This window comes from Bubalus kerabau, chromosome 1 (genome assembly GCF_029407905.1).
Source record: "Bubalus kerabau isolate K-KA32 ecotype Philippines breed swamp buffalo chromosome 1, PCC_UOA_SB_1v2, whole genome shotgun sequence".
Classification (NCBI taxonomy): domain Eukaryota; kingdom Metazoa; phylum Chordata; class Mammalia; order Artiodactyla; family Bovidae; genus Bubalus; species Bubalus kerabau.
Window position 1 is genome coordinate 35305550 of NC_073624.1, and position 16262 is coordinate 35321811.

The 16262-nt window shown below is 38.6% G+C and overlaps 1 protein-coding gene across 10 annotated transcripts in view; it reads right to left on the reverse strand.

The window, feature by feature from the left end:
• Positions 1-16262, reverse strand: part of SOX5 (SRY-box transcription factor 5) — a 1162090-nt gene that overhangs the window by 14375 nt on the left and 1131453 nt on the right. For all 10 annotated transcript variants that reach the window (XM_055571976.1, XM_055571993.1, XM_055571999.1 and 7 more), the window contains 2 exons: positions 3154-3262; positions 442-615 (listed from right to left, as the gene is read on the reverse strand). In XM_055571976.1, coding sequence (XP_055427951.1) covers positions 442-615; positions 3154-3262 — 283 coding nt within the window. The remainder of the gene's footprint in view (positions 1-441; positions 616-3153; positions 3263-16262) is intronic.

Consider the following 16262-nt stretch of genomic DNA (forward strand, 5'->3'; position numbering starts at 1 on the left):
CCCAACAAATTGTGTCCTGACAACCTAAACTGATTTTCAATTATAGTACTAAAACAGACATCACTTCCTCCTCCACTCCTGCCCCCATGACATGATGAATTCTATGGTGTTTACAAAGGAAAATAATATCAATACCAACACTGAGAGTCTTGTATGAAAAGAACCTTTTCCCTTAGTCTTAGTATAAATATTTTTTAGATTTTTAAAGAAGAGAAAATATTGCAATAACTAGTATAGAAACACACAGAATTTGGGCATTATTTCTTGATGAATGTGGAATGCTTCATAGTCAGAAGAAAAGGCTCAATAAGGGTACCTCTTTTTTAGATATGTAGAAAACATGAGCTGCTTAGCTTCCAAACCCAATCTCTTTCAGCAAATACCGAGAACAAAACTGTACCTGTATTTCACACATCACTGAACCCTTAATACTCTTCTTACCCAGTATCTTGCTGATGTTGGAGTTGTGCATGTCAGGAAAGGCTTGAAGGATTTTCCTTCGTTCATCTTTAGCCCACACCATGAAGGCATTCATTGGACGCTTTATGTGGGGTTCATTGCTACCACGCCCCCTGGATTCTCTATAAATTCTTGATTCTGAGACTCCAGCACTTCCTAAAAACAGGAACATTGCTTCACGTTAGTGTTAAAACTTTTGGCAATCCCTTCCTTGCATTATTGTTTTACAGTCTATTAAAATATCTGAAAATTAAAAGCACATCTGATAATGGTACTTCCAGTTCTTGAGTCTGATGCTTGTTTATGAAGTTTTTGTGATAAGCCTTGTGGTGCCAAATATTTGTATTTTTAAATTCATTTCTAGTATATTTTTCCTTTCTTTCAAAGGACTGTTCACTGTTCACTTTCAAGACCATACAAGAAACCATCACAAGAAAAATATTTGATGCAAACTGCAAAGAAGATAGTTGGGTTAGGTCAACAGGCATGCTGGTAGTGTAGAAATATTACGTCGAAAAGCTCACAAAATTGACACCAATCTATTCAGCAGAACGGGTGACTATGGGTAAAGAAGTATCTCTGTCACCTGAAGACTGTCAGAACATAGCCTACTCATGTCCTTTTTCTTCCTCTGAGGCTATATAAATAAAAACACTGCTAAATAGATATTTGAGGTTAAAATACAATACAGATATCTCCTGTAATGTGTTTGAAATTATGTGTTAATAAATGCATGAAATATGCTAATTCAGCAATGTCAGTCTGCTTCTCAAAAGATGTATAAAAATGATGGGAAAAGAACAAATGAATAATTACATTACAATAGTTTCTTAGGAAGTCTACAGTTACATATATAAGGTGAAAAAGATAATATGTTCATTTTCCTGAATTTTCCCCCAACATCTAATTTATGCAAAGAGCTCCATTGATAAGTACATTTCAATCAGGGAGACTCAGGATGAAACACAACCAGGAGGGACACGGGCACCTTGAGGAGCTTCGGTCAGTCCTCTAGGCTTTATCCAATTTTGTAGAATGGCTTCAGCAGATTAAACTGCTTCCTGAGATACTTGAATTTAGGCAAAGAAAGCAAGAAGCAGCAAAATGTAGAACTCTGGCACCAAGTTTTCCAGGGTTATCATTATAAAATATGAAAGAGATATATTCTGGTAGCGTGTAAAAATTTCAAATATTTTGGGGCTTTTGAGAATTTGTATAATCAACAAAAGTACTGATTCTGCTTTTTTTCTTCCTTCATACTCCTTTCCCTGTCTTAATCTGAAGGAATAGGAATTAACCAAAATGACCCAGACTTGAAGACCTCGAAGACCTGAAGCAAACAGAAAACACAGCATATTTGGAGTTTCCCATTATTTCTCTTTCATAATATACTCTTTGGTCTGATGAAGATTGGAAAATATTTTGCATACAAGCATGACTGAATTTAACACATAACAGCAACAAACATTTTGATGTTTTAATGTTGAGTACCATGGGTATATTTTATCATGCTAATACAACTTAAAATTTATGAAATGTGTTATTACCAGTAAGTGTTGTTTTACTGACAAAAATGAGTGCTAATATATGGTGACATCTTTCTAAAATGGGTTTGTAGCTAGCAAATGATCATCTGCACATCCTCCTTTTCTTGTTCTTACACCTTACAGCAAGATAAGCCTTAAAATGAACATTATGTGACTTCATCAAAGCTAAACAAGTTCTTTGCAAGTACTTAGATCAGGATTATCTTAGCTAAGCAGAGTAGAAGATGGAAGGAAATGTTTGGATCCAACAGGCTAGAAAAACACAGACATTTTTTAGATATCCAATTCATTCAAATTTGGCCTCAACAGAATTATTGGTCAAATGCTCAAGCTTGGCTAGTCCCTTGGCTTCTCACTGGTTGGAACTGGGGCAGTCTTTTCTATATACAGGGGTCTTCTGCTGTAGTAACCAAGTTGAGGACCATGCTCTTAAAATGCATGTATGCCACCTGATCTGGGAGAGAGGTTCCCAGTCGGCACTAAGCATAAGAGGGAAAGCACTCTTCTCTCTTTGCTGTGCTATTAGAATTAGAGCATCAATTTATTTAGTTGTCCCTGTGGATGTTTAGAACATTCAGAGATGATAATAGACAACAGAAGGCTCGAGGAACATTTGGGAAGTGTGAGGCTGCACAGTTTGAATTCAAGATGGGTTACAGAGTGTAGGCAGGACGCTTGACTGTATGGTAGATAGCATTAAGAGGGAAAGGATCCCAAATGCAAGAAACTATCCTGAAAATGTCCTCTGAGCTCTGTATTCTGGTCAGGGTTTGACAAATGAAAACTTTAAAATGAGCTTAGGGATAACAGATTTCTGAAAAGTTTGATTCAGGTATAAGAAATATGGAAGTGAGAGGGGAAATGATTGACAGCATGCGCTTTAGAATCACGCCATCTTGAATCCTAGACCTGCCCTTTGGCACTTACAGTTCTGTGGTCTTGGAAAAAATGACTACAAATTCCTAAGGGCCAATCTCTTTATCTGTAATAGATGTTATCTCACAGAGTGTGCTGGGGAGAACATGTGAACTCTTACTGTAATGATCATGTATGAGGTGGCTGTCTGGTATAATTTTTAGTAGTTTTAATTGGCATTAAACAGATACTTCTGCACACAACTGGAACAGATACGAAAACTTTCACAAACCATCAGAATCTCCACTCATATTGAAATCCATCATGGCATGGCTAAATTTTCCTTCTTCATTCTGTTTGACTGCCAGTTGCTGAGTCAGACTCTCCAGTGTTGTTTTTTCCTTAAAAAGAAATTTATAATGAGATCTCAGTCTGGAAATTATAATTATTCAAAGACTTTTTTTTCCTTTGGGCCATATATGGGCCATGTTTGTAACACCTCTAAAAGTTATTTTTCCCCCCCTTTGGGTACATTTGCTTCAGGAAGGGATGAGATGTTGACTTATTCACCTTTGCACATTTAGCACATTATACTGAGGTAACCGAAGCCAACGATCAGTAGGAATTTTGAAGGAACTCTGATTCGCAGAATCCCCTTATACAGTCTTGGCATTTGGGTTTGCTAAGCCGCAAGGATGTATGCTGGGATCCTTGGAGACAACCTTCCCAAATCACAAAATGTGCATAGAAATTTCATGGAAGCAACCTGTTTTTACAGCATTTGGAATGCCTACTTTATTTTTAGCCAGACAGTAGAAGTATAGAAGTGGCATGGGGCCCAGAGAAAGTCTTCCAATAGTCAGGTGACCAAATGATAGAAACGTAATTCACAGTAGTGTCCTCTGGTTGCCATCTCCCTAAATGCCATCTGCATCTCTCATGTAAGGGTAATGAAGATGTTTAAATATTCATTGCTAATTGCTTGTCAAGTCTCTGTACATTCGATGTGAGTGCCTGCTACTTGGACCACAATTTGATTTGGATTGCTAAGCCAAAATATTGAGTTGGCGAATTATTTGAGATAACAAATATACCAAAATTAGATCTGCAAAGACATCAAGTCATTTGAAAGCATGCAGTGCTTGATTTGAATTCATGAGAACATGGCATCACAAAGTAAATTATTTTCAAGAAAAATATAATGCTTAATCTAAACCACATGAGATTTTTCAACTATTTCCAAGTTAAGTAATTGGGTGATTTTAAGCACAGAAAAGCATACAATAAAAGGTTTACAACTTTCTCTAGCACTCTCCATCATTGATCTGAGGGTGATATGGTTCCAGAACAGCTTTCAGAAAAGCACCTATTGGATTTCATAAAATTTGCCCAGGTTTCTTTTTAATTATGCACTTCATTTTCTCAGGAACACAGTCATGAATTACACAAATGAATCACATTTACTGCAGAACAGCTATAAAATGACACAATAAAATGTTCACAGAAAATAATCAACTATTTAAGGTAATTATTACAGGGAAGGGACCCAACGAATGTTGCTATCAAGAACCAACAGGATATTGAAATTCTTCATACAGTATGTACTTTATCTCTACAAAATCTGTGACAGTAGTACAACTATACTAGATGAAAAATTCTCTTAATTTCGTGGCTTTGGAATCCATGTCTCTCTTCATCAAAGCTGGATACATGATTTAACAGACAAAATATTTTAAATTGTCGATTGATATAAAATACAATAGGGGAACTGGAAACAAAAGAGTTTATATCAATTTTAGTTCTATAAGATTATATACTACTGACATTGAAATAAACTATATATTTAAAAACATACAGCCTTGCCCAATTTATTTTGGGGATGAAAACGGTACTTTCAGCTACTTTGTATGTTCTGAATTTTTTTTGCTGAGAGTCTGCTGTATATATTCAGCCAAGCCCAGGAGCACCAAGGACACCAGCTTAACAGGCTATCTTTATAGTAAATGTAGCTGCTAAAATAGAAGACAGTTACATTAAAAAAAGAACAAAAGAACAAACCACATTCCATCAACATGATATTAGAGTCTCTGGGTCAATGAAGACTTTACTATCTTTGAGGAATATACTGGGCATGGATTGCCTCTCAGGTTTTGATTTAAAAGTATATGGGCAATAATGCTACATATGTAACACATTGCCTTCATTTTGAAGTAAAGTCTTTCAAGAAGAAACAGCAAAATGAGGCACTTGGAGTAAAAAAAAAAAAAGAATGAAATGGTAAATGACTCTGAAGATTTGGCATTCAGCTGTATGGATCTTGGACCATCTAACCAAGGAGGAAATTAGGAAAGGCCAAGCTAAAGGACTAATTTACTAAAATTAGTAAAGGACAAGCTAGACAGTCGTAAGTGTTTTTACAATCAGTAACCTCTAGCATATTAAAAAGCAGAGACATTACTTTGCCAACAAAGGTCCGTCTAGTCAAGGCTAAGGTTTTTCCAGTAGTCATGTATGGATGTGAGAGTTGGACTGTGAAGAGAGATGAGCGCCGATGAACTGATGCTTTTGAAGTGTGGTGTTGAGGAAGACTCTTGAGAGTCCCTTGGACTGCAAGGAGATCCAACCAGTCCATTCTAAAGGAGATCAGCCCTGGGTGTTCTTTGGAAGGAATGATGCTAAAGCTGAAACCCCAGTACTTTGCCCACCGCATGTGAAGAGTTGACTCATTGGAAAAGACTCTGATGCTGGGAGGGATTGGGGGCAAGATGAGAAGGGGATGACAGAGGATGAGATGGCTGGATGGCATCACCGACTCGATGGACATGAGTTTGAGTGAACTCCGGGTTCACTGGTGTGAACTGCAGGTGAAGGCCTGGTGTGCTGCAGTTCATAGGGTCGCAAAGAGTGTGACACAACCGAGTGACTGAACTGAATCATCTACCTCTAAAGCACAGAGTATAATAAAATGATTCAATTAGTTACCCCTAAATGGAATTTATGATACTTAAGAGGATGTCAGTAGGAGACAGTGCAAGTAAACACAGTAAGTTGTACTTTTTTGTGACCTTTTGCACAGTCATTTAAGCTAATTCTCAGACATGTTAATAGGGAAAATGAGAGGTGACTAGAGGAACTGAAGAAGATGTGGTGTACCTTTAACTAAAACACCTTATCAGTTCAGTTCAGTTCAGTCACTCAGTCGTGCCCGACTCTTTGCAACCCCATGAACCGCAGCACGCCAGGCCTCCCTGTCCATCACCAACTCCCGGAGTTCAGTGAAACTCATGTCCATTGAGTCGGTGATGCCATCCAGCCATCTCATCCTCTGTCGTCCCCTTCTCCTCTGCCCCCAATCCCTCCCAGCATCAGGGTCTTTTCCAATGGGTTAATTCTTCACATGAGGTGGCCACAGTATTGGAGTTTCAGCTGTAACATCAGTCCTTCCAATGAACACCCAGGACTGATCTCCTTTAGGATGGACTGGTTGGACCTTCTTGCAGTCCAAGGGACTCTCAAAGGTCCTCTCCAACACCACAGTTCAAAAGCATCAATTCTTCGGCGCTCAGCTTTCTTCACAGTCCACCTCTCACGTCCATACATGACCACTGGAAAAACCATAGCCTTGACTAGATGGACCTTTGTTGGCAAAGTAATGTCTCTGCTTTTGAATATGCGCTCTAGGTTGGTCATAACTTTCCTTCCAAGGAGTAAGCGTCTTTTAATTTCATGGCTGCAGTCACCATCTGTAGTGATTTTGGAGCCCAAAAAACATAAAGTCTGACACTGTTTCCACTGTTTCCCCATCTATTTCCCATGAAGTGATGGGACCAGATGCCATGATCTTAGTTTTCTGAATGTTGAGCTTTAGCCAACTTTTTCACTCTCCTCTTTCACTTTCATCAAGAGGCTTTTGAGTTCCTCTTCACTTTCTGCCATAAGGGTGGTGTCATCTGCATATCTGAGGTTATTGATATTTCTCCTGGCAATCTTGATTCCAGCTTGTGCTTCTTCCAGCCCAGTGTTTCTCATGATGTACTCTGTGTATAAGTTAAATAAGCAGGGTGACAATATACAGCCTTGACGTACTCCTTTTCCTATATGGAACCAGTCTGTTGTTCCATGTCCAGTTCTAATTGTTGCTTCCTGACCTGCATACAGGTTTCTCAAGGGGCAGATCAGGTGGTCTGGTATTCCCATCTCCTTCAGAATTTTCCACAGTTTATTGTGACCCACAGAGTCAAAGGCTTTAGCATAGTCAATAAAGCAGAAATAGATGTTTTTCTGGAACTCTCTTGCTTTTGTGATGATTCAGCAGATGTTGGCAGTTTGATCCCTGGTTCCTCTGCTTTTTATAAGACTAGCTTGAACATCTGGAAGTTCACAGTTCATGTATTGTTGAAGCCTGGCTTGGAGAATTTTGAGCATTACTTTACTAGCATGTGAGATGAGTGCAATTGTGTGGTAGTTTGAGCATTCTTTGGCATTGCCTTTCTTTGGGATTGGAATGGAAACTGACCTTTCAGTTCAGTTCAGTTCAGTTCAGTCGCTCAGTCGTGTCCGACTCTGTAACCCCATGAATCGCAGCACGCCAGGCCTCCCTGTCCATCACCAACTCCTGGAGTTCACTCAGACTCACGTCCATCAAGTTAGTGAAGCCATCCAGCCATCTCATCCTCTGTTGTCCCCTTCTCCTCTTGCCCTAAATCCCTCCCAGCATCAGAGTCTTTTCCAATGAGTCAAGTCTTTGCATGAGGTGGCCAAAGTACTGGAGTTTTCAGCTTTAGCATCATTCCCTCCAAAGAAATCCCAGGGCTGATCTCCTTCAGAATGGACTGGTTGGATCTCCTTGCAGTCCAAGGGACTCTCAAGAGTCTTCTCCAACACCACAGTTCAAAAGCATCAATTCTTTGGCGCTCAGCCTTCTTCACATTCCAACTCTCACATCCATATATGACCACAGGAAAAACCATAGCCTTGACTAGACGAAGCTTTGCTGGCAAAGTAATGGCTCTGCTTTTGAATATGCTATCTAGGTTGGCCATAACTTTCCTTCCAAGGAGTAAGCGTCTTTTAATTTCATGGCTGTAGTCACCATCTGCAGTGATTTTGGAGCCCAGAAAAATAAAGTCTGACACTGTTTCCACTGTTTCCCCATCTATTTCCCATGAAGTAATGGAAGCGGATGCCATGACCTTCATTTTCTGAATGTTGAGCTTTAAGCCAACTTTTTCACTCTCCACTTTCACCTTCACCAAGAGGCTTTTTAATTCCTCTTCACTTTCTGCCATAAGGGTGGTGTCATCTGCATATCTGAGGTTATTGGTATTTCTCCCGGCAATCTTGATTCCAGCTTGTGTTTCTTCCAGTCCAGCGTTTCTCATGATATACTCTGCGTATAAGTTAAATAAACAGGGTGACAATATACAGCCTTGATGTACTCCTTTTCCTATTTGGAACCAGTCTGTTGTTCCATGTCCAGTTCTAACTGTTGCTTCCTGACCTGCATACAGATTTCTCAAGAGGCAGATCAGGTGGTCTGGCATTCCCATCTCTTTCAGAATTGTCCACAGTTTATTGTGATCCACACAGTCAAAGGCTTTGGCATAGTCAATAAAGCAGAAATAGATGTTTTTCTGGAACTCTCTAGCTTTTTTCATGATCTAGCAGATGTTGGCAATTTGATCTCTGGTTCCTCTGCCTTTTCTAAAACCGGCTTGAACATCAGAAATTCACAGTTCATGTATTGTTGAAGCCTGGCTTGGAGAATTTTGAGCATTACTTTACTAGCGTGTGAGATGAGTGCAATTGTGCGGTAGTTTGAGCATTCTTTGGCATTGCCTTTCTTTGGGATTGGAATGAAAACTGCCTTTTTCCAGTCCTGTGGCCACTGCTGAGTTTTCCAAATTTGCTGGCATATTGAGTGCAGCACTTTCACAGCATCATCTTTCAGGGTTTGGAATAGCTCAACTGGAATTCTATCTTCTCCACTAGCTTTGTTCATAGTGATGCTTTCTAAGGCCCACTTGACTTCACAATCCAGGATGTCTGGCTCCAGGTCAGTGATCACACCATTGTGATTATCTTTAATAGCATGTAAATCAAAATGGTAACACTGCCACAATTTAAAAACTGTCACTGACAATAAATTCAGAAGACAGAAAAATTAAGGTAAGGGGGTATATCATAAAACACATGAATGGTTACATGATAAACATATGGTGTGTATATATATTTATGTGTATGTGTATATATATGTGTGTGTGTATATATATACATATATATATATAATATATATAATACAGTGGTTATGTAGTAAATAATTAGCTATACAATTCCAAACAAAAATTGGTCCTGCTGTAAAAGTTCATATTTAGTTCTTCTGTATACAGGTATCTATGTGTAAACAAGATTCCCGGTAATATATTGTGTTGCCAAAAGAATGACCTGGATATAAGAATAGTCTTCAAAACTTTAAATTCAATCTATTCAGGAATATAGTAGGAGAATCAGCCAAATGATATAAAGCACAGATGCTGGTACACTGGGAAGATTCTTTTCATTCCATTTCGTCTAATCCCATACATCCCTGGCCATCCCCTTCCCAAAGACACCACCTGTGTACTGTCATGACTAAAACTCAACTATTTGATTCTGAAACTTGAGTTAAAGAGTTCCTTTTCAAATGTGTGAATATTACTGATAAAGGTGATTCCCAAAGTTATCATAATGAAATTAATCCATTCTAAATTTTTGAAGACATGAGAATACCAGACCACCTTACCTGCCTCCTGAGAAATCTGTATGCAGGTCAAGAAGCAACAGTCACATGTGCTCCCCATCCTGAACCCCCCTCCCATCTCCCTCCCCGTACCACGTGTACACCCGTGGCGGATTCATGCTGATGTATGGCAAAACCAATACAATATTGTAAAGTAATTAACCTCCAATTAAAAATAAATAAATTTTAATAAAAATTTATTTTTATTAAATAAATTTAATTAAAAAAAAAAAAAAAGAAGCAACAGTTACAACCGAACACGGAACAATAGACTACTTCCAAATTGGGAAAGGAGTACATTAAAGGCTGTATATTGTCACTCTGCTTATTTAACTTACATGCAGGGTTCAGTTCAGTTGCTCAGTCATGTCTGACTCTTTACATCCCTTAACTGCAGCACACCAGACTTGCCGGTCCATCATCCACTCCTGGAGCTTGCTCAAACTCATGTCCATCAAGTCAGTGATGCCATCCAAACATCTCATCCTCTGTTATCCCCTTTCGTCCTGCCTTCAATCTTTCCCAGCATCATGGTCTTTTCCATGAGTCAGTTCTTCGCATCAGGTGGCCAAAGTATTGGAGTTTCAGCTTCAACATCAGTCCTTCCAATGAAAATTAAGGGCTGATCTCCTTTGGGATGGACTGGATGAATCTCCTTGCAGTCCAAGGGACTCTCAGGAATCTTCTCCAACACCACAGTTCAAAAGCATCAATTCTACAGCACTCAGCTTTCTTTAAAGTACAACTCTCACATCCATATGCGTGACTACTGGAAAAACCATAGCCTTGACTAGATGGACCTTTGTCGGCAAAGTAACATCTCTGTTTTTTAATATGCTGTCTAGGTTGGTCATAGCTTTTCTTCCAGGAAGCAAGCATCTTTTTATTTCATGGCTAAAGTCACCATCAGTAGTGGTTTTGGAGCCCAAGAAAATCAAGTGTCACTGTTTCCATTGTTTCCCCATCTATTTGAAGTGATGGGACAGGATGCCATGACGTTCGTTTTTTGAATGTTGAATTTTAAGCCAGCTTTTTCACTCTCCTCTTTCACTTTCATCAAGAGGCTCTTTAGTTCTTCTTTGCTTTCTGCCATAAGGGTAGTGTCATCTGTGTATCTGAGATTATTGATATTCTTCCCGGCCATCTTGAGTCCAGCTTGTGCTTCATCCAGCCTGGCATTTCACATGATATACTCTGCATGTAAGTTAAATAAGCAGGGTGACAATATACAGCCTTGACATAATCGTTTCCCAATTTGGAACCAATCTTTGTTCCATATCCAGTTCTAAGTGCTGCTTCTTGATCTGCACACAGTTTTCTCAGGAGGTAGGTAAGGTGGTCTGGTATTCCCATAGAATTTTCCACAGTTTTTTGTGATCCACATAGTCAAAGGCTATGGCATAGCCTTAAAGCAGAAGTAGATATTTTTCTGGAACTCTTTTGCTTTTTTGATGATCCAATGGATGTTGGCAATTTGATCTCTGGTTCCTCTGCCTTTTCTAAATCCAGCTTGAACATCTGGAAGTTCATGGTTCATGTACTATTGAAGCCTGGCTTGTAGAATTGTGAGCATTACTTGGTTAGCGTGTGAGATGAGTGCAATTGTGCGGTAGTTTGAGCATTCTTTGGCATTGCCTTTCTTTGGGATTGGAATGAAAACTGACCTTTTCCAGTTTTGCAGCCACTGCTGCATTTTCCAAATTTGCTGGCATATCCAGTGCAGCACTTTTATGGCATCATCTTCTAGGATTTGAAATAGCTCAAGTGGAATTCCATCACCTCCACTAGCTTTTTTTCTTAGTGAAGCTTCCTAAGGCCCACTTGACTTTGCAATTCAGGATGTCTGGCTCTAGGCGGGTGATCACACCATCGTGGTTATCTGGGTCATGAAGATATTTTTTGTATAGCTCGTCTGTGAATTCTTGCCACCTATTCTTAATATCTTCTGCTTCTGTTAGGTCCATACCATTTCTGTCCTTCATTGTGCCCATCTTTGCATGAAATATTCCCTTGGTATCTCTAATTTTTTTGAAGAGATCTCTAGTCTTTCCCATTCTATTGTTTTCCTCTATTTCTTTGCATTGATCACTGAGCAAGGTTTTCTTATCTCTCCTTTTTATTCTTTGGAACTCTGGATTCAAATGGGTATATCTTTGCTTTTCTCCTTTGCCTTTCATTTCTCTTCTTTTCTCAGCTATCTGTAAGGCCTCCTGAGACAACCATTTTGCCCTTATGTATTTCTTTTTCTTGGGGGTGTTCTTGATCACTGCCTCCTGTACAATGTCACGAACTTCCATCCATAGTTCTTTAGGCACTCTGTCTATCAGATCTAATCCCTTGAATCTAGTTGCCACTTCTACTGTATAATCATAAGGGATTTGATTAGGTCATACCTCAATGGTCTAGCAGTTTTCCCTAGTAAAATTTAGGCCTGAATTTGGCAATAAGGAGTTCACTATCTGGGCCACAGTCAGCTCCCAGTCTTGTTTTGGCTGACCCTATAGAGCTTCTCCATCTTTGGCTGCAAGAATACAATCAGTCTGATTTTGGTATTGACCATCTGGTGATGTCCATGTGTAGAGTCTTCTCTTGTGTTGTTGGTAGAGGGTTTGCTATTCCAGTGCATTCTCTTGGCAAAACTCTATTAGCCCTTGTCCTGCTTCATTTTGTACTCGAAGGCCAAACTTGCTTGTTACTCCAGGTATCTCTTGACTTCCTATTTTTGCATTCCAGTCTCCTATAAAGAAAAGGACATCTTTTTTTTTTTTTGGTGTTAGTTCTAGAAGTTCTTGTAGGTCTTTATAGAACCATTCAACTTCAGCTTCTTCAGCGTTACTGGTCAGAGCATAGCCTTGGATTACTGTGATATTGAAAGGTTTGACTTGGAAACAAACAGAGGTCATTCTTTCATTTTTGAGACTACACCCAAGAGCTGCATTTTGGACTCTTTTGTTGACTATGAGGGCTACTCCATTTCTTCTATGGGATTCTTGCCCACAGGAGTAGATATAATGGTCATCTGAGTTAAATTGGCCCATTTCAGTCCATTTTAATTCATTGATTCCTAAATGTTGATGTTCACTGTTGCCATCTCCTGTTTGACCACCTCCAATTTATCTTGATTCATGCAATATTGTGCTTTACAGCATCGGACTTCATATTTCAGTGTCGTATCTTTTTACCTTTTCATGCTGTTCATATGCAGAGTACATTTTGCAAAATGTTGGGCTGGATAAAGCACAAGCTGGAAGCAAGACTGCTGGGAGAAATACCAATAATCTCAGATACACAGATGTCACCACCCTTATGGCAGAAAGCAAAGAAGAACCAAAGAACCTCTTAATGAAAGTGAAAGAGGAGAGTGAAAAAGCTGGCTTAAAACTCAACATTCAAAAAACGAACATCATGGCATCCTGTCCCATCACTTCATGGCAAATAGATGGGGAAACAATGGAAACAGTGACAAACTTTATTTTCTTGGGCTCCAAAACCACTGCTGATGGTGACTGCCAGCCATGAAATAAAAAGATGCTTGTTTCCTAGAAGAAAAGCTATGACCAACCTAGACAGCATATTAAAAAGCAGAGACACTACTTTGCCCACAAAGGTCTGTGTAGTCAAAGCTATGGTTTTTCCAGTAGTCGTGTGTGGTTGTAAGAGTTGTACTATAAAAAAAGTGAGTGCCGAAGAATTGATACTTTTGAACTGTGGTGTTGGAGAAGACTCTTGAGAGTCCCCTGGACTGCAAGGAGATCCATCCATTCAATCCTAAAGGAAATCAGCCCTGAATATTCACTGGAAGGACTGATGTTAAAGCTGAAACTCCAGTACTTTGGCCAATTGATGCAAAGAGGTGACTCACTGGAAAAGACCCTGGTGTTGGGAAAGATTAAAGGCAGGAGGATAAGAAGATGGCAGAGGATGAGATAGTTGGATGGCATCACTGACTTGATGGACATGAGTTTGAGCAAGCTCTGGGAGTGGGTGATGGACAGGGAAACCTGGCATGCTGCAGTTCATGGGTTGCGAAGAGTTTGGACATGACTGACTGAAAGACTGAACTGCTCTGAAATGCAGGCAGCTGAATCAAAATGATGGCAGTATATATCAGGTAGAGAGCTGGTAAGTGGGAAGTTGCTGAAAATAAGAAATAGCAAAGAAAATGCTTCTGTGAAAATAGAAAAATACATTAATATGTAGAGGTGACAATTTTACCAATTATACTCTTAATTCCACTGGCTGATAAAGAGCACATTAGTCAAGAATTTGTACAAAAAAATACCCCTACCTACCCCCACTCTTAAGAGCAGCGTTCTGGAACACAAATCAGTACAGCACTTATTCTTTAAACTGCCCTCTCAATGCTATTCAAACACCGCCCTGAAACTTAACAAGAGTCATTCATCTTCTCTCTTTAACTTTTTTCCTATTAGAAATAAAGCGAACAACAACAATAAGAAAAAACAAATTTAAAGCAATACTGGCCAAAATTCTGAACAGCCCTGAGGAACATCAGAATACAGGGTGTAAACAGATTAATGACTACAAAGAAGTCAACATGAAACAGTCCTGAGGATTTGCAAATAATGACCAAACAAGATGACCCATATGCTTTCTCTCTTGGATAAAAACTTCCTGTTGGATAACAACTAGAGCTCCTTTGGAAAGATGAGTCCTCTCTGGCTAATCAAATCTTATACAACTTTGTGAGTTTACTAAGATCAAGGAGAAACTTTAGGTAAAGTCTGTTTTTACTAGAAAAAATTTTCTGATCCTATGTTGACTTGAACAAACATTCAAGTGAACTGTATCTAATCTACAGAAGAAAAGAAAGTTTTAGACAATATAGTTTCTTGGGGTCAGATGAATAACTCGAAAACTAAATATTCAAAGAACCATTATTAATGTGTTAATATTCTCTTAGGGAACTGGCAGTTGGTCTCAGGTTCTGTGGCTTATCCAATAACTTGAATAATGGAAAACAGAACATGTACTGTTTGTCCATGACACCAGGCTATGGTGGGAATCAACAAGGAGAGCCAAGAAATAGCTAAAGAGATGTGGGTAATTAGTTGATTAGAAGTGGTCATTAAAGATCAGTGCTTTTTAGGCCAACAATATTCCAAATGGCAAAAGGCTAAAGATCAATGGTTAAAGGACATATTTAAAAATACAGACAATAACCTATATAGAAAATAATGACTTTGGGATCAGGAACATGAGATAACTAAATTCTATCATATACATTAGCCATTACTTAAGACAATTAACCTCCCTGAGTTTCAGGGTCCTAATTTGTAAAATGGGGTTTTAATATATGATACTTATTAAGTTTAAAAAATGAAGAAGATACACTTTTAACATTACAGAAAAAATAAATGAGAGAAATGGAAAAGAAAAATATTCTTCCTAGAATATAAGAATTACAGGAATAGTTATTTCAATATGCATATTAAGTATCCTGCTATGATTATGATCCTTTATTGTCCATGACCATAGTGGACAAATATGCATTAAAATGGAGATGCTTGTAACAACTCTAAAAGTTGTTGGGGTTTTTCTCCTCCTCCTGTGCATCATCCCTGACAATATATTTAATCCTTTTTATTTTCCATTTATTACTCAGGCATGATATAAGACTAGTATTATTTAAATTGAAAAGTACTCCTATTCCATTTCCTCAACTTACACAGAAAACAACTAAAAATTCACTGTGTTTGTAAAGGCTCAAATGCACATCCTTGTTGATATTTCACGGAGCAGTCAAAACAAAACAAAAGAAACCCACACAAATTGTGCTCTACAGGAAGCAGATATACTTCCTTAGTGTCCTAAGCCTAAACAGTACGTGAGGAGATGCTTCCTCTATGACTCCTTGAAATTGGGATTTATAAGTGATGAGCTGTGCTTACCATCACACAAACAAACACAAAGAGATGGGCTGTGGATCAGCTATCATAATGAACATCCCTGAAATAAAGCCCACAAAGCTATAAAAGTCATAAAAAGCACATGCATGAAATGACAGAATAGAGTGTGACTGTCAAATGTTGACTCAGTAACAGTTAAACCCCTTCTGGCTGCCCTTTTTTATGATCTCCTTCTATACTAATGGCACAGGAAGAAGAAAGAAACAAAAAAGGTTTTTAACCCTTCAATTATGTGAACCTCAGAGACCACCAAAGAAGATGAAAGATTATTTATAATGTCATAACGATTTATCAGTTGGAGACTTTTTTTCATTGGCTTAAGTAGAATATAAAGAAACAATGAACGTGCCTAAGACAACCCTCCATCTCTCAGTTTCACCCTTGTTTACTGAGATTGCCATTTTCTAAAAAAAAAAAGCATCCACCCATGTAATATAACCGCACAAATGGAAGAGAAAGCTTTGTTGTAAAAGCTTTACAACAAATAATGTACAAATACACATGCACACACACACACTTTTGTCCAACACCAACAAAAATGCAATCTGAAGAAATTTTTCACTTATTTTATTCTGGTCAAATGTGAATTTCGCAGACACTTTGGCACTCTGACACTTTGGTATTCCTTAGGAGTATTTTTCCATTCATTTTCTCAATCAGAGAATCATATGGATATATGAACTAAGGGAGAGA